We start from the raw sequence: 22346 nt of genomic DNA, 5'->3' as shown, positions 1-22346 counted from the left end.
CGGCTGTTGTCATAAACAAAAGCAAGATCGCAATCTCCATCTTTAAAGAAAGGCGATGCCCAAAACCAAATGGTGGTTTCATCGCTTGGCGTTTTGCGAGGCGCTGGCACCAGCACGTGACAGTTGGCGACCGAATTCGGAGTTGGAAGGCCAACTGGAAGGGCGCAAAACACACACAGCCTTACCTTGTATTATCCCCCATTTTGAACACTACCGGGAGCGGAAAAAAACATTAGAAAAGTGCCTGTACCCGAGAGCCAAGCGAAGCTTGCTTTGGCTAAGATTTGAGCGTCCTTTTGGGTGGACCTTTGAGAAGGACAATCGTCAACGCCTTTCCTGACTGGCACTGAATATCGCTCGACGAACGCCATGAATCCTCCAGCAGACCTCGCTAGTCCTTCATTGGAGAGGAAGGGCTACTTTGTGAGGTTTTTTGATCAACTTGGTATTATGCTCAAGAGAAACACTATTCTTCAGGTTGGTTCGCAGTACCCGAGGCTTTAACATTTGTGTCAAATAGTAACTTGGTCACAATACCTACACTCTAGATTCGCTACACAAAGTCGACTCTTGCGCAAACCATCATTGCCCCCTTTGTGTTCATGCTCCTCTTGTTCATTCTGCAAAAAGCCGACTATGCGAATCAAAGAAGAAGCGACCCGAATCCACCAGGAGCTCCTCTGCAGGGCATTTACAATTGTCAGGTTAGCCTTCTCCTGTTTTGGGCAAGCATAAATAAGACTTGTGCTCACAAGAAACCATATTCATGTTGGGTCGTTAACAGGGAGCGAAGCCGGATGATCCCTGCATAAACATTATGTATACACCGTCTGATGCCACTACCGACGGAATTCTCGCTTTGTTTGCAACAAAGAACGCGCAGAGGACAGGGCAACCAGCTTTTCCGAAAGAAGTTCCTCTGAACAATCTCGCTACTTTGCCCCCAAGGAAGCTTGGGATGGTCCCAGTACCATCGTTCCAATTCATTTATAACTACACACTGTTCAATCCCAACGTCACTTATTGGGGTATGGGCATGAATATAGAAGTATAATTTTATTTCATAGTACTTATACGTCAATCCACTTTTTGTAGGTATCACATTCACGGATACACCTGGGCCTCCTCGCAACATTGCGTACCAGGTTTGGTATAATGCATCGAATGTTGCCAACGGCACCGACGTTTACGGCCGCGAGGTGGTTTCATTTATGCGTGGAGTGGACGAAGCTATCAGTAAGCGTTTGTTCGTGACGTGAAACATGAACTGCGACTTGACCGTACTGTTGTTCACAGTCTCATTTCTGAATGGTGGCCAACCCACGAGTATGGACGTAACACTTAAAGACTGGCCATTGATCCCACCAAAGACGCTTTCGGACACCATCGTGCAGAACCTGGGTCCCGTCTTTTTCTTCTGTTCTGAAATGGTGATCTTTATCAACGTCCTCAACCTGCTCGTTTCTGAAAAAGAAAACAAATTGCGTCATGGAATGGAAATGATGGGCCTCAAGTCGTCGGTGTACTGGCTGTCACACTTTCTTTCGAATTCCCTCCTCATTGCAGTCGGCGCATTCGTGACAGCGATATTCGGCTTAATGTTTGGGTTCTTTGCATTCAAGAACACCAATTTTGGCGTGATATTCTTCACCTTTTTCCTATTCGGCGAGGGAATGCTGATGCTGGCGTTCTTCATCACTACTTTTGTCCGGAAGGCCCGAGTTGCCATTCTTATCGGCATTTTCGTCTTCATTATTGGGCTCTTGTTCGAGAGTTTTGTTTTTAGTAGCAGCTTTGTCGGTTACATCTGGTGGGATAAAGGGACGAGCCCGGCTGGATGGATTGGTAAGCTTGCTGTATCCGCTGTGTTGACGTTGACAACCGCATCGAACATGATAGCTAATCTGGTTGTCTAGTTCTTATGTTCTTTCCTTTTTTCAACTTGTAAGTGTCTGACTCATTTCTGAATGGTCAACCATACAAATGTTGATTCATATATGTATTCTGCAGTGGAAAGGCTTTCCTAGATATCACAACGTACACAACTGGTCGTCTCGACTCTTTGACGAATACCTTTATCCCTGGACCTGGTTTCTCCTGGTCCACACTCTACGACCCTCTCCCCGTTGAGCTCCGCCCCATATATGCGTCAGGCAATACTCCTGATGTACCACCGCCGATACAGAGTTGGTACTTTCTTCTGATGAACATGGCTTTCTATGGCGTTTTGACATGGTACTTTGACTGCGTTATTCCTGATGAGTTTGGATGGAGTATGCCGCCTTGGTTCTTTATTACCCCAGAGTACTGGGGATTGGGGCGGGGTCGTAAGCAGCATGGAGAAGTTGACTGGCTCAGGAGCGAGAAAAGGAGGAGTCCTGGTTCGACTCCTCCAGCAGACGAGGATCCCGATGTTGCCGACGAGCGAAACAGGGCGTTGGATGAGAGTAAGTTACGGCTTAAGCGTGAATAGGAACGTATGAAAAGTTGAAAGCGGTTCTGATATGTCTTTGACGTTCAGCATATCATGCCGCTGTCCGTATTGTCAACCTGCGCAAAATCTACCGAAACGGGTTCATTCAACGCAAGGAAGATAAAGTTGCAGTCAAAGATTTGTGTCTAAACTTTGAGGAGGGAAAACTTTTGGCTTTACTGGGACAGAACGGTGCAGGAAAGTCTACGACGATGAATGTAGGTACCAGAGGCATTTTATGCGTAGACGCCAAATCTGATGTTGCCCTTCATACGGTAGATTCTCTCCGGTTTGACCCCGGCAACTTCGGGTGATGCATTGATGTATAATCTGAGCGTTCGCAGTCAAATGCCTGAGATCCGCAACATCATGGGAGTCTGCCCACAGCATGATATTCTTTTTGACGACCTGACAGCTGAAGAACATATTCGTCTCTACGCTGGCTTAAAGGGAGTTCGTAAAGACACATGGACTGCCCTTGTGGAAGAACGTCTGAAAGCTGTACGTTTATGGAAAGTTCGCAACCAAAGAGCCGGCACTTACTCTGGTGGCATGAAACGACGCTTGAGTCTGGTTATCTCGACCATTGGTGACCCAAAAATCATCTTCATGGATGAACCGACCACTGGAATGGATCCTGTGAATCGAAGACACGTATGGGAGTTTGTGGAGAAGTTCAAGAAGGGGCGTGTCATTGTGTTGGTGAGTTCTATGCATGTAATTGGCAAAATCCGTTTGTGTCAGGCGCTCATGTGTACGTTCCATCCGGTACAGACGACTCACAGTATGGAAGAAGCAGATGTGGTAAGTTCCGGGGAGACTGCCTTTTCATCTGGTGAAATTATTGATGGACGGATCCATTTCAGCTTGGCGACCGGATCGCAATTATGGCACACGGCCGATTGCGGGCTCTGGGGACATCCATCGCCCTCAAAACCAAGTATGGTACTGGCTACCGTATCTCCATTATTTGCGATCCAGCAAACGCCGAGATCGCAAAACAAACAGTTTCCAACATGGTTCCGAATGCCATTCTTGAGGACGACTCTGCCGGAGCTCTCATGTACCAATTCCCAACGAGTAGAAATGGTGGAGAGATGTTACCGCGCTTTATTCGGTTCCTCGAAAGTGGCGAGGCGGAGTGGGTCAAGGCGTGGGGAATCAGCCAGACAACCCTTGAAGAGGTCTTTTTGAAATTGATTCGGGACGCCAACCCGAATGGCTACAGCGGTGGGTTGATTATCAGCTATGGTAAAAATTGGGTGCGTACTTAAAGTTTTCTTATAGGCTACGAGACAAAGCCGTTGGTAGCACAAGCAGAACTAGATCTTCTCCGGAACCGTTCGCTGAGACGTACGCTCTCTCGACCTACTCGCCGGGCAGCTGCCAACGGAGGTGGACAACACTCTGGCGCCGGCTATGGTAATGGGTACGCACCAAGTTAAATCAATGTTGTGGTAACTGCTGGGGTTTGGAAGTGGATTTGTTCATTTTGTTAGCTTTGTGGAAATTAGGTTTTGGTGTTGACATTGCCTTTATTTTGTGTTTTGTTGCTGGACAGTGGAATGTAGTCTTTCAATTCGTTGAAGAATAAATGATAGAGTATAGGAAGAATCCTTGACCTTGGTGCCTGCATCCTCAGTCACAAAAGGGACTGAAGAGAAACCGTTGAGCATGGCGAGCTTGCCTGAGACATGTCTCTGAATGACATTTGAGGGATTCCAATCAACAAGAAAACGATCTGCCATTTCGGAGCTGCTTGCACCCAGAAGTTCCTTCCACTATAAATTTATCACCTATTTATCATCATAAGCTGACTTGGTGCGGGGAGAAGCGAATTGACAAATCCTACGCACAGCGCTTTTTTATTGTCGATCGGAGGAAAACTATTTCGTAACGAGGCTGTTGGAGGTGGTTCGGCGTCCAGCTCTCTGTACTCAAGAAAATTAGAACCCGCCGTTTCCAGTAGCAGCAGTCGAACGCGGATTTGAGCTCCTTTTGGGACGGCGTTGAAAACTGGAGGGCTAAGTCCTTTTAGCAGGGCCTTTTTAGTTCCAATCGTCTGCCGAGGAGGATGTCGGCGGACGGTGTAAGTGCACTTGTAAACGTAAGTGTCTTACTGCTTAGCCTTTCGTCAGGGGTTCTCAGCTGCAAGAACTAAACGACATGTGGTCTGTTCAGGATCTCAAGCGCAAACATATCCCTCGCCTACTTAAACCACAGCTGAAGGAAGTGCTGAAATCCTTGAAACTTTCTGGAACTGGTAACAAACCTGACCTTCAAGAGCGACTTGAAGAATATCTCCAGGATGCCGCGAGAAATAGGCACCAGGACGTTAATCGCGTATTCGATCTGGTGAGACAGCAGCTTGACGATAGGTAACCATCTTGTCACTTTTAAGAACTGGAACATTAGAATCTGTTGCTGGTCCATCCATATCAACGTGGATCTCATGTATCTTTCAATAGGACTTATAGCGGGTACAGCTCGCCAGCCTCCTCATCCAGGCCGATTGGATCCCCGAGGGGCATTCGCCTCAAAGTTCCTCCACCGAGCACTACCAGTGCTGCCCTCGCTACGATGGGACAATTGGCGGGGAATTCTGCAGTTGTTAACGTGCATGGATCGGGTAGAATATCGCAAGATCCGCATTCATTCAAAGGTTCACCATTCTGGGAGGTAGAACAGAAGTTGTCGGCGCTAAAAATCTGTGACTGTGAGTCAATGGGATACGTGGATGATGTGGGCCGTCACTTATTCTGCCACTGCGTCTAGGTCGGCACGCAAATTCAAGTTTCAAAGTGGATTTCGATATTAGCGCAGAGAAAGCAACCAGATTGCAAGCTGCGTTAGGTTCCAACCCGCCTCCGTATCAGGTCATGGTTTTCATTGGCCCGTATGAAGTTGCACATACACCTCTTTCGCTGCAATGGCCTGTCCCCTGTGAGCTCTGGGTCAATAATGAGCGAGTTGATATCAAGGTACGCTAACGGCGCAGTCCATTGCGAGGTGATTCCACTCATAGGTGCTGCATAGAAATTCACTGGACTGAAGGGAAAGCCCTGGACGGGTCAACCAGCGGATATCACCCGACATTGTCGACTTAAGCATGGAGGTGGGCGGCAACGAGTTGAACTCCGCGTTGGCCAGCTTCCAAACAAGCAGAATCTACCTTTCCCAGATCGCGACAGACGAGTAGGTGTCCCTGGACCGTCGTAGATACCGCGATCTTGGCTATGGAACGCTCATAAATCGATTTTTAGACACAACGAGATCAACCAACCAGATTTTTGATGAGCGTACAAACAGTGACTCGTGTACCTATTGATACCATTGTAGAACGGATCCGCAGCACAAAGTTTATCCCTAAAGAGCAGGTCCTTGCAGAAAGTACGTCGTTCGTGGTCATTCTTGCCCCTCCATTCGCATTAATAGTATATCTTTTTACACAGGACAGCAAATTCAGGCCGACGATGATGACGTCGTTGCTACATCGGACATCCCAGTATCTCTCAAAGATCCTGCGTCCATGGTGCGAATGACGTACCCCGCACGACCATCGACTTGCACACATGTGCAGTGCTTTGATTGCTCAACATTTTTTGCATTGAACGAGCAAGTGCCGACATGGACATGTCCTATCTGCAGGTTGGGTTTGAGTTCTATACTGCATAGTACGTTGCATTAAGCTGACCTCACGCTGAAATGTTTGTAGTAAATATATTCAATCATGGGAGTCCATCTCGATTGACGGGTAAGTTTTGTTTCAGTTGGTAGCTTTACGTGGTGCTTGATATCGATTTGATCCCTTTGGTGTGTCTTAGATATTTCATGGATATATTGCAGTCCGTGTCTGAAGATGTGGATATGGTTGAGATTCGGCCGGATGGGTCTTGGTATGTGCCAGGCGATAAGAAAGAGACGCTTGAATCGGAGGAAAAAAAAGAAACAGTGGACACGGGAGAGGTTTTGTCTGTGGATTCTGATGAAGAAGAGATTAAACAATACAAGCGACTTATTCCTGCCTCTTCAAGTGAGTGCCTAAGGCCAAGTCTCAGCGGTGCGAGTGTGTACACGCTACTGACCTAACTGTTGCGCAGAGCCATCAACTGCCCGGCCAAAGCCATCACCTCGAAAGCGGACAGAACCGGAAGTGATCGACTTGACATTGAGCAGCGACGAGGAGCCTGAACCACCGACTGCGCGCGCTCATGAACAGAAAGGGAAAGGGCCCGCGGTGTCCAATGGAACTACCGAAAGTTCTAGCCAGCACGTTGTAAAGGCGGAATCACTTGAAACTCTCTCGCAGATTCGAACGCCGTCGACAGAAAATGCATCACGCTCAATCCTCAATGCACCAACACGGGCGGCGCCGCCCACGCATCAGCATCCGCGCTCTGGCATCGTCAATGGACTCAGCGCTGCAGTACCTACACATTCTGCGACCGGTGGGGGCCGCCTAAATGGCAGCATGGAAGGCGTTCAGATGGGAAGTGGTACAATATCTTCAAACAACATATCGCACCCCTCTTGGTCGCAAGCACCAGTTCCCGCACCACCGACACAACATAGCGGCCTGCCTGTTACAATGCCTCAACCATCGTCCAGTTATGCTGGTTCTTATCCAGGAACCTTACCGGCCTTCCCAATTATCCGTCCTTCTGTGACTTCAAGCAGCGCACATAACTCACCAAGATTTGCAGGCCAGGGTCTACCGTCTCTTGCACCTAAACCACCAGTTCCATACAGCAACACCTCAATACCAGCGCTGTCCTCTGCGAATTCACCAATACAATCGGCACATGGATCTCCAAACTTTCTGAACGCATCTCACTCACCTCGACTCGCGTCATCCTCCACCCCTTTTGGACTCACTTCCCAAGCGGCAGCCATCTCGCCTGCCTTCGGATCTTCATTCGTTCCTCTTCCTGGCAGCTCACCCCGACCCTACTACTCTGCGTCACCGCAATCGACTTACCCATCAAGACCAGTCTATTCCTACGCACCTAACCCACCACACAATCCCGCGACACTGGCTGCTTCAGCCGGAAGCCCGCAATCTTATATACCCCCGAGATATTCAACGGCGGGATCAGCTGCACCATCTATACCTCACAGTCCATACACTCAGCACCAGCCCGTCATCAATCCACCACACCCTGTTGGACCACCATTGATGACGTACGGGCAAAATAGCATTCAACAACCTGGACCTCCATTAGCAGGGGGACATGGCACCAACCATGCGGTTCCTGGATCAGCCCCAGTAGCGGGGACAACAATAACTAATACTGAAAATAAACGCACGGCCGAACAGGCTGGATTCGCACAAGACGAATGGGGTATGCATGTTTGAGAATTGCAAGATAAGCATAATCAAATAGCTAACTTTCCTGTGCAGGACAACGATATCCGCGTTCCAGACCCGCCGGTTCTTAGCATATCTTATGATTCTGTACATAGTTGGGTGGCATGGCATGCAGACGGTGTATTTTAGGGATTCGTCAATGGCGTGCAGTCATTTATAATTTTACGTCAATGAACGTCCCTATTTCTTGACCCGATGAGTTTGAATTACTGACACTGAATCTCATAAATGAGTATCGCGATATCAAAAAACTGTACATTTATTTAAAAGACCTTCCCGACTCTCATGGCGAGATGGCCGAGTTGGTCTAAGGCGTCAGGTTAAGGCCCTGATCTCTCCGGAGGCGTGGGTTCAAATCCCACTCTCGTCACTCTTTACTGATGATGTTTGTCAAACTTTTTGCAAATTTCAGTGCAGATTCTTTACAGCCATTAAACCCCAACAAGCCATTACTCATGAACGAAATTGGCCAATTCACATTCAATACGGCTATTTTAACATGTTCACATCCCAAATCCCATTAAATATTTACATCACAACAAAAGAACTTGGATTGTAACCTATCAGCTCTTGGGACATCCCAACTGTTACGTTTTTTTGCTCAGTCAATACTAGGCGCTCAAATAACCATCATCATCCCTCGTAGTTGCTTCATCAACCAGGACATCACCAGGCAGAAGAGCACCATACCCCTGATCGACCTTCATAATCCTCGTACGTGCGCGATCCGCTTCCCCGGTCCAATTCAAGCGATAAACAATAATAAGCGTTGTAAGGGATACGAGGAACAGGCCGATGGTTAAACCCATCCAAAGACCGGCAATGTCCATGTTGTATTTGAAGGTTGCTATTAGGCCAATGGGAAGGCCAACTACGTAGTATCTAGAATGAGGGTGCGTTAGTGGCGATGAAGCAGTCTCTGGCGACACATTTAAACGGAACTTACCCAGCCAAATTAATGTATGCGCCAAGATCCGGCCGCCCGCAACCACGCAAGATACCGCCCACTCCGGCACCTACCGCATCGCTAAGTTGGAAGATGGCTGCAAGTGGGAGGACCGTAGCTACCAGCCTAACGACCTCTTCATCTGCGCTCCAGAGCCAGCCCCAGGCATGCCGGACGCTGATGAGTACGGACGAATTGACGGTTGCAACGCAGAGGGCGAGGAGGATGCACGCTACTGCAGCTGCTCGCGCTGTCCGGGGACAATAGGCACCAAGGGCGTTCCTATAAGCAAGAGTGAGCCTATGGGTACGCATATTGGGGAAAGCATACTGACAACATACCCAATGCGTGTAGACGCGGCAATGCTAATTCCCAGAGGGATAACATACGTCAAACTACACGTATTCAAGACTATTGTTTGGGCGGCCAGTTCCTTGTCGCCAATCCACCCTGCAGCAAGCGCTATAATTTCAAAAGCCCACCACTCGCTGCACGTCATGGCAACACAAGGTAGCCCGAGTTTCAAGAATTCCCAGATCTGTGATAAATCGAGTGCTTCTTTCCATTCCCAGCCTCCCCATGATTCACCGCCAGCCACAAATTTGATGTAGAGACCAGTCAAAACTGGGAGACACCAGTAGGTGATTGACGTTGCGATAGGGGCGCCAATGACTCCAAAGCCAATGGGTGACCATACAAGTAGATATTGGAGGAAGGCATTAAGAGGGGAAGCGATCATGATAACAGCTAAAGTTGCCTTCATGATGCCTGAGCCATTTCAAATTAACAAAACAAGTTTACGGAAGCGGACAGAAAAGCACAACCCTCCTACCTTGCGCCTGCAAATACCTCTTCATGCACTCGTTCACCAACATTGGAAACAATCCAATCAAGGCATACCTTGCAAAGGTTCCACTCAATTGCGCAATGTCCTCCTGCTGTCCCATTAACCTTAAAAAATCTGCCGCAAACCACCACAAGATGCCAATCGGCAAGCTCATGGCGGCCATGACGACAATACCTCTCTGCATGTGCTTGCCGAGAGCATGCGGGTCCTTGCTTCCAGTATGTGCCTGCGAACACAATGTGTCCAGCGCTGACGCCATTCCCATACCAATGGAATACCCGGTTACGTTACAGAGCATCGTCGCGAGAGCGGACGCAGCGAGCTCCTTGGTGCCGATATGCCCCACCGAAAATATTTGGGCCAAATTGAGAGAAACTTGGAGCACGTATGCTAACGATACCGGCCATGCCAAAGACACTAGCGTCTTGGCTTCAGTTTTGAGAACGGTAACGGAAAGTTCTGCATGGTCACCATCATGGTCCTTCAAGTTGTGAATAAGGGGTGTACGTTCGGTCAGGATCGGAGCAGAATCGTCGTGCAGGGTCTCATTGAGCTCAGGGTCCGCCTGGTGGTGAGCTTCAGGTGGGGCCATGAGTTTTGCAAAATGAGGTCCAGGAAAGACGTGCAGGAAAGGACAATCGTTGTTGGCAAGTCTATAATCTTGGCAGTGCGCCTCTCCACAATCTTGCCTTCACTGCCCCGAAATCTATAAACCCCCTTGGCAAGTTTGGGGATGCTTTTCCTTGAACGATTGCTCTCCTTTTTTTATCCTTCGCCAGCCCTTGGGTTTTTCTCCCAAATTCCACGCTCGTCTGGTGGGTGAGTCACGGAGGTCAATCGATTGGATCCGGATCAAAGTTCAAACCTGTGCCACAAACAAACGACGACGAGCGGAGTTGCTTCAGCCCATATATGTACAAATACCGGCACACCCTTTTTTCACTGCCGTCTGATGTTGAGCAGCACGGGCATATTACCGTCTAAAACCTCATGCCCCACCCCTTCTCCTCTGCCATGTTGTTATGCCCAACGGATAACAGATGATTCCTAGTCTGCTTGATGGCTGGCGCTTGTACTTTGCACAGGCCCTTCGTTTGCATTGTCTTCCTGCTTGCTCACCAAGGAGTATCGGCAAACAGGGCAAGTTCCTGAAAGAGACCTGTGTTAACATACAGAACATTGAAATTGGCGATTGAAAGCATACCATTGACTTCCAGCCAACTCTCAATGCACTGTTGATGAAAGAGATGCTTGCAAGGGAGTGCGACTACTTCTTCGCCTTCTGTATAATCATCCTGACATATACTGCATTCACTGTGGGCCGCTGTAGGATGAATGGTTGGTTCAAGTGCATAGTCGATCACACTGTCGGGGTGTCGGGGCACATACCTATGTCGGCCTTTGTCACATTCTGTCTCGGTAGCGCTTTGATGAGGTCTTGTGGCGCTGGTGGTGGGGCATTTCGTCTTTGTATCAGGAGTCAGATGAGCATTCACATCTACCTTGCAAACATGGGCATGCAAAGACTTACTGTCCGGCCTGTTCCATTACTAATAACCACTCAGTTAGATTCAAGACATCACATGACTTCATACAGAAAAAGATTCTCACATTGTGTTATGATATCATCAAGTCCACGCTGTCCAAAAACGTAATCTAGATACATTTGGGAGTTAGGCGACTTAAACATTGAGAAAGTCCACTGGTGTATACCTCCGGGGTTTCCAACCATGTTAAAGAATGCTCCTAATGGATTTGTACCATCTCCACCGTTTGCTCCCATCAGAAGCTCCAGAACGCTACGAAAGGGGATTTAGGGCGCTCGCGATGATTACGAACAGATGCATCGAGAACTCACGCATTTAAATCCAATGTTGGCACATTTCCCTCCGTATTCCCTCCCGTACCAGTCCTAATCGCAATGTTGAGCCGACGACCAGGTCGACGTGTGAATCGAAGCCCTCGTGGCTGCGTACCATCCGGTCCTTCCGCCGCTGCAGCACCTCCTCCCGCTGCTTCCCCTAATTCCTCTGCCGCAAGGGCATGTCCCTCTTCGTCATGGTGCTCCGCACTATCTGATTCATGTGTGTCACCCTGGTGCTCTTCCTGGTTGTCGCCCGCCTCCCGGTTGTTTGCAGCTCCTGGTTGCGGCTGCAATATCTGACCCAACCATTGCTGAATCAACCCTGCGATATCACCAGCATTCCCTCGGTCGCCCTCCCTCGGTAATCCCATCCCTGCTGGTGGCGCGCCCCCAAATACATAAAACTCGTCTTGATGGTCATCCTCATCACTGTGCACAAACTCTCGCGGATCGTTATCTTCTTCTATCTAAGAATTTTCGACAAGGAAATAGTAAGAACTTGTAGTTAATACACAGACTTCCGGATGGAACCTCACCTCCTCGACAAATTCAGAATGACATTGTGGGCAGGTAGGTGTTCCAGAGTCCATCAACGGGCTGATTTCGCTTTGACATTGGTGACACCAGTAGCCTCCGCCTTCAATGTGCTCATGGTCGCTGTTGTTACTGCTCGTGTCCGAGTCATCGACCAACTGAGCCATGTCGGGATCAGAACCTTCAGACTGTGATGGGAATGTGTTTGTTGATTGTTCTCGCTCTGACATGTTTTGCGAGGATGAGGTGGTTAGCTTGCTGTATGGGAAGGCCGTCCCGATGAAGGTTCCATGAAAGATTGCAGTTTTCGGGTTAAAAGTTGTTGGTTGGTTGTTGGTGGTGACAGTTCATCACACCGTCAGCTATCACGTGTTTTCCGTCATGACTCACCCATGGTGCAAGGTGAGCCAAAGGTATTCAAAGCCTTGGTAAGTTTTATTTTTGCCCTTGAATTCATCTTGCGTGGTCGCTATCAGCGTCAGCGTCACATCATGAAGAGTACTGGGCGAGAATAGACGCAGGAAGGGCATGCTTGTATGAACCGCCTAAAGTTGCCGTCGAAAGGAACTCTAGCCGAACACTTAGGTCATTACGATCCGACCCCCTTTACATGTGTACATTGAACGCATGGCAAGGATGCAAAAGATCAACAATGTTACACTGCAAGTCTATGCAGGGTCTTGGGTCATTTTACATCCAAATGTTTGTAAAAAAGCGAGTGTTTCGTCGCGCGATCCTGCCAACTCGATACGCGGCCGGATTACATAAACCGTCGCGTTCGTAGGATTCCAGCAAACTAACCTTGTCGCATATCTTTGTTCAAAATTCAACTATGAAAGCAAGAACAACCATCAACTCCTTTCGCGGGTGCTTGCGGCAAAAGTACCTTGCGCACAAGATTGCATTTGCATTCCTCTGTGCATTTGCCATCTTTGCCGTCCAGACAAATCTACAAGGATCGGTCTCCTTCTACCGCCTCAGGGCTGCAAGCGGTGCAGCCGGAGGAGCCACTAGCATTTTTGTGCTGCTATACAATGCGGACATGTCCTCGCGCCAAAAAGTGGACCACTTCGGGCGAGATTTTGTCAAGCCCACTTGGGACACCATTCCAGCACCCTCCAATTGGTTGCCGGCCACAAAGCAAACATGCGTATGCATTTTACCTGACAAATGACAGGTAGGATTTCTCTATTACCATTCTCTAGTTTTCAACACAGTAGCTAATCAATACCGGTCGTGGTGCAAAGATACACCTGCAACGCGCTCGTGGTCAATCAGGCTCTCAAGGACACTGAGGATCGGTAGATTTTGTTGCAATGAACGAGGCAGTATCGCCAGAGTATCGCAACAAACTTTGAGCTGGCCAACGTCAAACTCATCCCAACCGCTCCATGGCTATATACGGATGTCCATCCGACCCAACGCTTGTACGAACACTCCATAACAATGTTGTTCATATTCAACCTGACACAGTACGACCGCATTGTCTACCTGGATACTGATATGTACCCGCTAAGAAATATGGACGAGTTCTTTGATTTACCGGATTATTTTCTCTACGCTCCAAGAGCACATTGGCTCACAGCAGAGCAGCCCTGGGTGACAAATTGCATGATGGTGTTGACACCTCTGGAAGCCACTTTGCTCGAAATTAAAAATGAATTTACCGACCGAGTGAAGAAGAAGAATTCTGCCTTTGGCATGCACGTCGTAAGTCTTGTTGGAAGATACATGCCCGTTTGATTAGATCTGAGTTTATTGTGCGTTTGCTAGATTAACTACCTTTACCGTAATCGGATGTCAATTCTTCCTTTTGGTACCATTATTCTGAATGGGCACCTTCGTGGAAACCCGACGGATAAATCATCACATATACCATACAAAACCATAGAAGATGCGGCCAGATCAGCGTATGCCGTCCATTTCAGTGAACAACCTAACGGCCAGTTTGGAAAGCCCTGGTATATCGCAGACCGGACGGTCCATGGAGAAGCGCATCCGCTATATCGCCGAATATTTGATAATTGGTTCCGTGGCGTTGACCAGTATTGTGTGAACCCAGAACCAAATTAACCAAGTTCTGTAAATATCTGTATATTTCCGAATACGATCAAACCCATTCTTTGCCTCACGGCACCATGTATATCTTGAGCACCCTTTACAGTGAAGGTCAACGCTTATCTATCGCTTTTTTTAACCCAGCATGGCCGAAAGTATTCGCGCACTATTTCAACTTGATGTTGGCTGAAGTCCTTGACCGTGCGCTACACAATCCTCAATATAACACGCATATGCTAGGGCAGTACTGTGATATTCAATTTGATATGCGAGGACACCAAAGCCCTCAGCTAAATATGTCTGTTACACACGAAATCCTTGTCTGCCCATGAGCTCGAAATATGTATAGGTACTAAGAGTACAGGAATGGAACACAGTGTGCGGCATGTCTTCTAATTCTCGCTCAATTTAATAATATGTATGTACAGTGTAGCTGGCCGGCTTCAGTCCTATAGTTGAGATCCGTGCTTCAACATCACAGAAACAAGAAATTTACGGAAGTCTCCCATAAGCCCTACCTTATAAGAACGAACTTTAATGCTTCTCAAAATGAATGGTTCTATCGCTGTGGTTGGAAGTAGCTTACTAGGTGGCGGAGGTGCTGGATTCATTGAGTATATCCATACGGATGGTATCACGAGTATACCACCCAGAAGGAAGTTCGTCGTTAGTGTGAAGTCGCCAATGAGGGACGATATCACTCCGCTCGTGATGATAGAGATGGCCATAGCCGAGTTCTTTACAATATTATCTGGTTAATAGCAATGGACCAGGCATACGGGATGGTAAGCACAATGTATTGGCCTTGAATGAACTGAGGCAGGGAATGTACCTGTATATTTGATGACAATGGCAACAAGAAGTCCGCCTGCTGCACTCAGCAGTATCGCACATATGGTGGCCCACCCATATCCCGCAAAGAAGCCTCTAGAAGCGACCTCGGCCCCATCATGCAGAATCACACCAAAGACGGCGCAGAAAATTGAGCTGAAGAATGCCAACTGAATGTTGCGAACCCATAAGGTTGTAGCTGTCCGCTTAAGCACTTTTTCTAGGTAGACCCCGGAAAATCCCGAGGTCACACAAATAAGGGCTATTGCAGCCAAACCTATGAGCCTGTCGGTGGCAGCTTTGCTCCCCGCCTCTATCTTGGTAGCCGAATTTCCACTAGGTAGCTGTACTAGCGCCATTCCACCAGTTAGCACTAGCAATGATACCCACTGCATCCATGACAGTCTCTTTTTGAGCATAAAAACGGAGAATATAGCAGTGGACAGGATTCGTAACTGCAACGTGACTAACAACGTAGCATCAACATCAACCATTGGAATGTGCAAGTGTACCCCAACCGACAGTGTTACTCACTCTGATGTGTTGTTGCGTCTACACGGGAAAGCGCAAAATAGTGAAGCCAGTTCTGCAACGTATACAAAGCTGCCGGGACCATCATCATTTTCCATGCAGAATCCTCTCCAAAGATATCCTTTGCAATAACTGTCGAGGCACTCCGCGACTCCTCTCGCAGGACGTGAGCCACGGTGCATACGATAAATTTGAGGACCTCGGCGCATAGCACAGCGGTTGAAGCGACCGCATTCTCACGGCCAAACTTTCGCGACGATCGAATGACCATCACGGAGGCGATATTCTGCACTGCTAGCGCCACGAGAGCTCCGTACTTTTTATACCCTTTTGCGGCGAGTTAATTTCGAAAAGGACCATTGCTGTTGCCATTGCGTCTGCGTTTGATACTTACCATCTCGCATCATCCAAGCAATGTTCTTGTTCAAAAAGACGGTTCAACGATTCATGTCAGCAATTTTCTTGTTTGCCCTTCAACCGCATCACCTGAAAATTATCAACTATGCTTACCTAATAAACTTTGCTCGCGTTCGTGACGCGCAACGACCCAAAGCTTCTTCCAATGCGACTTTGGCCAGTAGAGCAGTCATGTACCATTCTGCTCTGTCGAGAATCATGTTCCGCAGACGTCTAATTCTCCTTCTAATCATCGCAACGACCTTTCTTTTCCTATCATGGTGGCCATCTTCAAGTAGCAAATCGTCGCTCCGACACAGCAAGGACACCTCCCAGCTTACTGAAGGCTTCCTTTACACCCAAGAAGATGACACAGTAGCCGATCAAAGTGGATATAAATGGGAAGATGTGCCACTCTCGCAAAGTCCGCTCAATACAACGTTCGAAGATATGCCAAACTTGCGAGCGCGTATTCTCGCATTTAGCAACGCATTTCAATATTCAAAGTCAAGAAAACCAGTCGAAGACGCCATCCGTTTGCTTTACCCATGGCTTCCCGTAAATGAAATTTCCGTGTTACGCGGAAAAGGAAGAGGGCTTGTATATACATTTGGAGACCACGACTTGGCCCTAGCGTATCCCTTGATTGTAGGGATGCGTCTGGTTCACCGCTGCAAACTTCCAATCGAAATCTGGTACATGGGAGAAGAGGATCTCTCTGCAAGTAACCGTGAACTTTTAGCAAAGATCCCCGGCGTAAAGTGTAAAGATCTTACGAAGGTTGTGTGGGGGTCATTTATCCAATGAGGCAGTTGCTCCAGGCTGACAGACTGCCTGGTTAGGTCATCGATATCTCAATTGCAGGCTACGGCGGATGGGGAGCAAAGCCGTTTGCACTCCTAGCATCATCTTTTGCAGAGCCCATTTTCATGGACGCTGATGCAGTGTTCTTTAAAGATCCGTCTGCATTATACGCACACCCGGGCTACATCGGTACCGGTGCAGTCTTTTTCCATGATCGGACCTCGGGTTGGGTAGGGTCAGCAAAAGATCTACAATGGCTGCTATCTGTCATTCCAAATCCTTCTAGTCGAACATATGGCTCACGGTATATTTATGGAAAGAGCCAACATGAGCAAGAGTCAGGAGTGGTAGTGATCAACAAAGCAAGAGTGTTCCCAGGATTACTAGCAGCATGCTTGCTAAATTCAAAACCATGGGCTAGTAAAGTTTATCAGCGGGTATGGGGTGATAAGGAAACGTTCTGGATAGGTTTTGAAATGAGCGGGATACCCTACGCGTGGAACCCAGGATATGGAGGTGCTATGGGTCAATTCTCTGGGGACAAATTGCGAGTAAGTAAAGTCGACAAAGAGCTCAACTTTGCACCCGGAGTAACCGGCTATGATAGGTCTGCGGTAGACAATTGGCGCATGGCGACCACCAAGGAGCACTTCTCTGGGTGAACAACGGTTTACGAACTCCCCAAAAACTTCCACCATCCAAACACGCCCAGCCGAGCATTTGGATGAATGATCGGAGCGGATTTAATTTGGACTGGACCACAGACGGGTCGGACTGCCTCCTTGCGACGGCTGGCATTCCGACTGAGCTAACAGCCAAGGAGAAACAAATCTGGGATGCATTCGTGAAAATAGACGCGCATCTCACCGCAAAAGGGATGGACTATCCTGTTGCGCTGGAGTTGAACATTTAGGTGGTGACGACACATATATTACACTTACATCTGTATAGTAGACACACTATAATAACTTAACGGAAGAGTTCTCCCTCATGAATGATACGGTAGTTATTATGCGTTTTGTCGAACATTATGGAATTCAAAGGGTTTGAAGGACACACAAGAGATGGGTTTGATCGCATTCCTCTAAAATATTTGTGAAGCTTCAAACATTGGAACAGCCGTACATGAAGTGTTGTGTCCGAACCTTCCTTCGTCTTTTGTTGTGACGCACCTTTGTCCATCGATCAGAATGCTAACTACATCCCCTGGCATATCACCACTTGAACCTGTCATATGGAGTAAAGAATTCTGCCTCCCAACTCAAAACTACGGCACAGAGCTGCCAAGGAGTCACTGCTCGCATTTTGCTGGCCGTAGTTCGTAGCGCATATCCACCTAAATACTGAAGAAGGCACATATTTCTTATATCGTTACAACATCTACATTGATCACTCAGCTGTTCTAGAATGCGTCCAAGAGTACCCAACTTGTCAACCTGGTTCCCTTTTTTTATCAAGCGTTCCTGACAAGCACCAACGTGCACCCCAAGTTGATGCGATATGTGACGAAGATGCAAGGGACTTGAATGCAGCCCGTTGAGCCTTTCCCCATGTTTAATCCATAGCCATGTTCTATTCATTGTCGCCGTACAATCCTCATGGCGAGCGCTGGGGAGATTAATTACAATGATCATCTCGGTTACCTATCGATGATCTTACCACTATATGCCCCTCTACCCCTCTATTTTACCTCTGACCTAATTTCGCCCTTCCAAATTCATAATAACCTTTAATTTACTTAGATGTAAGGCAGGTATCCACTTCACGCCGCGCGAATCCTGCAATGTGCTATCTGTTGGCTGCGCTTAACGACGTGGCGCGGCATGATGACCAACGCGACGCGATCGCGTTCATCTGCGCATCCGACTCTTGTTTCGCAAATGCAATCAAAGGATGAAGGCCACCGACATGTCTACGCCGCAATTATCGGATACATTGCTGCCAATGCTGCCAAGGTGTTCACTAGAAAGCTCATTTACGCCTCGGCAGATGCAGAATTCACCTTTGATCTCGCATTGTTTGTCTCTTTATCGTGCCATCTGTGTGACCTGGCATTTACAAACGCCTTGTCTGGAGCGACTGAGAGTCATTCGGCGCCATTTTTACGGGGTGTGGTGGCTGCTGTTAGCGATGTATTAGAAAACTGGTAAGTAGGATGACATTCTCTCGAAAGGGAGGCCATCTTGACACGGTATTGAAAATATGGGCACTTTACTCAACTGTGTCTGATTGTATGCGCAGGTCCCTCGCCCTTTTGCCGATCTCTGTTTTCCAGATCCTGTGGATGCTGCATACGCCCTGTGCAGCAATCCTGAGATATGTGCTCGTTCGATCTCGCTATGGCACATCTTCCATTGTCTTTCACTCCATTTGGCTACTCGGTATTGCTCTCGCGACACAATGCTCCGTCGATAGCATTGACTCGACTGCGCTTTTCATCACTGCTATCGGTATATTGTTGAAGGTACTTCTACACATCGACTGCCGCGTTAAGGACGGCGCTGCGGGTGGAGCTGATACCTCTTGCTCCATATCATACCATCGGACGGTTATCCTAGCCGGTTCCAGCTTGCTACTGATCCTGTGTAGAAGAGGCTACATATCCCAGTTCCAGCAGGCATTTGAGATCGGCACAATAGGGGGTTGGTTTTTAATAACCTGCCTCCTGACCGCTATGTGGCATCCTGCTGCTCTGAATTTAAGGCACAGCAGCACGGTTCGCCCAAGATATGGAATCCTAGATGATGTAAAATCGATTATTGTGGTGGGATTAGCATTTTTCACCCATGAATATGGATGGATTCCGGACGCTGCTGTTTCCATGTCTCCGCTACTGGCAACAGGTATGGGCTTAATAGCCGTTGGAGTGGCTAGATCTAGCTACATTATACACAGAGAGGCTGGCCTGTCTGGGGCGTATGATGATGAGGTTATCCGCGGATCAGTGGACAACGGAGGTCTATCGATACAAGTATTACCGGGGCCCAAAAGAGCTGAAAAGAAAGTCCGAACGGATCTGAGACCGTACAGGAAACGTGGGTCCATCTTGCTTCTAAGCACGATATTTCTTCTGGGCTTATTCTATGGGATGTTTGGCATCCGAGACAATCTGAAAAGATACCTGCCAGAGCACACCATCAGCGAACAGGAGATAGACGTAGAACTGTGGAACGAGAAGCTTCCAGATACTGAAGAGATAATTACGGACAATTGGAGCAATGACGAAGAATTTCCCTTTGGCGTGTCATCAGAAGCACGCCCTCGACGACTGCATGATTCCACCTTTTATACACAAACTCCAATTCATCCTGCAAGACCACGCAATCAATTCGTCACCCAAGCAGCAGCGGCTGCCGATAAGCCAATGCTCACCCTTCTGACAGTGACCCAGAATCCTCGGCCGCTTCTGGAGACAGAAACAACCCCGTTTGTGCGACAACAGAGCCTCCAAGCTTTCAAGTGGGTCATTGTCAACGATCATTCGGATAAACCAGAAGCCCTTGAAATGCTTAATCGGATCGCTGCATTGGATTCACGCATCACGATAGTAAATAATACCGGGGAGCGCGGTGTATCGGCCGCCAGAACGTTTGCACTTCAACACGTATGTAGCTAAAGTTGAAACGCAATGCAACATATGTCGTAGTAACTTGGCTTAAACCCTTTTTCAGGTAAACACTCCTTATCAGGCATTCTTAGACGACGATGACTTACGAGAACTTGTTGCTTACGAACAAGCTGTTTGGTTGTTGGAGACGAACCCGCATTTGGACATTGCCAGCTGGTACATGGTCACTTTTGGAACATCCGCAGATATCAGCCTAGCTGGCCCCCACATGGGATCCAAGTTAAAGAAGGAGAATACTGTCCCGTCTGGGGCGGTGGTACGACACTCTGCAACCCGTAATTGCAGCATTTTTGATCCCGTGCTGACCCATGGAGGGGAGGACTACGACTTTTGGTTATGCCTAGCGGAAAGCGGTTCCTGGGGAGCTACTATACCCGAATATTCGTATTGGTACCGGATTGGTACTGGACACAACTGGTCCAACTTTGGTAAGGCCTGGGAAAAGACCCATGCATATATCAACGAGAAGCATTCAGGGCCGCAAACTTGGCCCGCGCATGATATTCCCGCTTCTCAACCCTTCGAGAGCATAGAATGGCTTCCGCCATTTCTGAATTCTGTAGCACCTAGTTCGAAACGACGTGCATTGTTTCTTATCGACAGCTTCCGCGGCGATATTCCTGGGAGAAGGATTTTGGGGATGGTAGGCGATTTAGCCAGACTAGGCTGGCGTATTACGGTTGTAGCGGTGCTCAACCAGTCCGATGAACTCCGTTCGGAATACTACATGTACACCCATGACATTTTTGTTCTTCCCATGTTTTTAAGAACTGTTGATTTCCCTCGGTTTTTGGTGTACCTAACAAACAGTCGACGCATCCAGGCGCTCTTGATATCCGAATCCGTTTTCGGGTACGACGCTTTGCCGTCATTGTGCGCACATCTACCAAGGCAAACGGCGGTATTCGACTATGTTCACGCGGCGGACATGGGCTGGCGGTCGGGAGGGTTTGCGACTATGTCGGCGTTGAACGGAAACTGTATCTATCGTACCATGACAGGAAGCCCCCATGTGCACGACATCATCCTGCAAAGAAACGGAGCGCGCAAGCCAGATTCCGTTCTTCATTTGGAACGCGGCATAAATATCATGTATCTTTCACCGAAGCGGGATCTCAATGCAGCACGAAGGGCGGTTTTCAAGGGGGAGAGAGGCGTATCATCTGCCTGTGTTGTAGCGTACACTGGCACCGTTATTGATGCTTCGAAAGTGGTAGACATTGCATTGGCGTTAAAGAAGTTACTCAAACGACGCACGCTGGTCATGGTGCCGTTAAGAGGAACACCACTTCAAAATGCCGTGCGGCAAGCCTGGACCGCAACCGGACGCTCCGAGGTCGTGAATTTCTTCGAAGAAGAGTATATGTCCGACGAGCGGTACCGACTCTTAGCTGCAGCATCCAATGTCGTCCTTGCCCTTTCATTGTCATCCGTAGACACGGCTCTCCTCGCCATGGCATCTGGCGTCCCCGTTGTATCCTCTCAAGACATCCGCTCTCTACTGCCAGAAACTAGTGGAAATCCACTACGAAACATGAACTCTACAAACACCGTCTCAGAACTCGCTTCAGACTTATTCAGTCTATGCGATAGCACCTCCTCTCTTCCCGTCGATGTACGTCGACGTGCCGCAAAAGTGCTGCAGAAGTCCAGCCACCGTTCTCAATTGGCAGCCATCTTGACAGCAGGAAACGACTATGTTCGTCCGAATTCGAATGAATCCGAGATGTCAATCTATAACGCCCTTGCGACGGTACTGAATGACGAGAGACGGTATGTGGATGCTTATGAGCAGCAGATACGGTTACCTGGGTACCACCCTTCATAAGGACTCTCAAACTCCCAACTTGTAGTATATACATGTATTTGATATTATGATGATCTCCTATTAGGTGATGCCAGTTTCGGAGATTTTCCTGATACTGGACAATTCCAGAGTTGGCGCCCGGCGGTCCGCTTTTCCAGCATGTACTATAATGCGATGGCCGTGCAGAGATGGCTGCACGAAAAGCATGCGCTCCCAATGCGATGTTAGGCGTCAGTAAAAACCGACGGTTCTTCGCAAA

At 48.3% G+C, this 22346-nt stretch overlaps 8 protein-coding genes and 1 non-coding gene across 10 annotated transcripts; 6 read left to right on the top strand and 3 right to left on the bottom strand.

Moving 5' to 3' along the window:
• The first annotated feature begins 179 nt into the window (after window positions 1-179).
• Window positions 180-4087, top strand: SPPG_08169 (uncharacterized protein). The gene is made up of 12 exons (XM_016756327.1): window positions 180-477; window positions 549-704; window positions 785-1028; window positions 1096-1236; window positions 1297-1845; window positions 1917-1944; window positions 2011-2447; window positions 2522-2691; window positions 2753-3175; window positions 3248-3277; window positions 3340-3703; window positions 3761-4087. Exons 1-12 carry the CDS (start codon window positions 370-372, stop codon window positions 3916-3918), a joined length of 2808 nt encoding a protein of 935 aa, XP_016604625.1. The 5' UTR covers window positions 180-369; the 3' UTR covers window positions 3919-4087.
• A 218-nt stretch (window positions 4088-4305) lies between these two features.
• On the top strand, window positions 4306-8021 carry SPPG_08168 (uncharacterized protein). The gene is made up of 11 exons (XM_016756326.1): window positions 4306-4580; window positions 4655-4851; window positions 4942-5189; window positions 5249-5454; window positions 5510-5668; window positions 5737-5863; window positions 5926-6121; window positions 6189-6227; window positions 6298-6506; window positions 6574-7815; window positions 7875-8021. Exons 1-11 carry the CDS (start codon window positions 4548-4550, stop codon window positions 7910-7912), a joined length of 2694 nt encoding a protein of 897 aa, XP_016604624.1. The 5' UTR covers window positions 4306-4547; the 3' UTR covers window positions 7913-8021.
• Window positions 8022-8128: 107 nt separating this feature from the next.
• Window positions 8129-8211, top strand: SPPG_10194. The gene has a single exon. It is a non-coding gene; the product is annotated as a tRNA-Leu (tRNA).
• A 241-nt stretch (window positions 8212-8452) lies between these two features.
• Window positions 8453-10226, bottom strand: SPPG_08167 (MATE efflux family protein; the record flags this gene model as incomplete). The annotated part of the gene is made up of 4 exons (XM_016756325.1): window positions 8453-8723; window positions 8788-9069; window positions 9129-9555; window positions 9620-10226. 4 exons carry the CDS (start codon window positions 10224-10226, stop codon window positions 8453-8455), a joined length of 1587 nt encoding a protein of 528 aa, XP_016604623.1.
• Window positions 10227-10681: 455 nt separating this feature from the next.
• On the bottom strand, window positions 10682-12262 carry SPPG_08166 (uncharacterized protein; the record flags this gene model as incomplete). The annotated part of the gene is made up of 8 exons (XM_016756324.1): window positions 10682-10782; window positions 10839-10958; window positions 11024-11100; window positions 11166-11184; window positions 11246-11290; window positions 11348-11433; window positions 11493-11965; window positions 12035-12262. 8 exons carry the CDS (start codon window positions 12260-12262, stop codon window positions 10682-10684), a joined length of 1149 nt encoding a protein of 382 aa, XP_016604622.1.
• A 235-nt stretch (window positions 12263-12497) lies between these two features.
• On the top strand, window positions 12498-14148 carry SPPG_08165 (uncharacterized protein). The gene is made up of 3 exons (XM_016756323.1): window positions 12498-13209; window positions 13280-13742; window positions 13806-14148. Exons 2-3 carry the CDS (start codon window positions 13479-13481, stop codon window positions 14103-14105), a joined length of 564 nt encoding a protein of 187 aa, XP_016604621.1. The 5' UTR covers window positions 12498-13209; window positions 13280-13478; the 3' UTR covers window positions 14106-14148.
• Window positions 14149-14285: 137 nt separating this feature from the next.
• Window positions 14286-15913, bottom strand: SPPG_08164. Of its 2 annotated transcripts, none has more exons than XM_016756322.1 (5): window positions 15847-15913; window positions 15456-15779; window positions 14923-15387; window positions 14609-14841; window positions 14286-14539 (listed from the first exon to the last, which is right to left on the bottom strand). In XM_016756322.1, exons 1-5 carry the CDS (start codon window positions 15857-15859, stop codon window positions 14534-14536), a joined length of 1041 nt encoding a protein of 346 aa, XP_016604620.1. In that variant the 5' UTR covers window positions 15860-15913; the 3' UTR covers window positions 14286-14533. The 2 variants fall into 2 exon arrangements, with proteins under 2 accessions (XP_016604620.1, XP_016604619.1); XM_016756321.1 differs by having other exon boundaries at window positions 14286-14608; window positions 14677-14841.
• Window positions 15822-17703, top strand: SPPG_08163 (uncharacterized protein). The gene is made up of 3 exons (XM_016756320.1): window positions 15822-16628; window positions 16691-17203; window positions 17260-17703. Exons 1-3 carry the CDS (start codon window positions 15867-15869, stop codon window positions 17563-17565), a joined length of 1581 nt encoding a protein of 526 aa, XP_016604618.1. The 5' UTR covers window positions 15822-15866; the 3' UTR covers window positions 17566-17703.
• A 775-nt stretch (window positions 17704-18478) lies between these two features.
• Window positions 18479-22245, top strand: SPPG_08162 (uncharacterized protein; the record flags this gene model as incomplete). Its single annotated transcript, XM_016756319.1, has 3 exons — window positions 18479-18798; window positions 18894-20256; window positions 20324-22245. 3 exons carry the CDS (start codon window positions 18479-18481, stop codon window positions 22106-22108), a joined length of 3468 nt encoding a protein of 1155 aa, XP_016604617.1. The 3' UTR covers window positions 22109-22245.
• Window positions 22246-22346: the final 101 nt, after the last annotated feature.

Source organism: Spizellomyces punctatus (genome assembly GCF_000182565.1).
Source record: "Spizellomyces punctatus DAOM BR117 chromosome Unknown supercont1.19, whole genome shotgun sequence".
Classification (NCBI taxonomy): domain Eukaryota; kingdom Fungi; phylum Chytridiomycota; class Chytridiomycetes; order Spizellomycetales; family Spizellomycetaceae; genus Spizellomyces; species Spizellomyces punctatus.
Note: the sequence above shows the minus strand (reverse complement) of the source record. Positions and strands in the feature narration are given on the sequence as shown.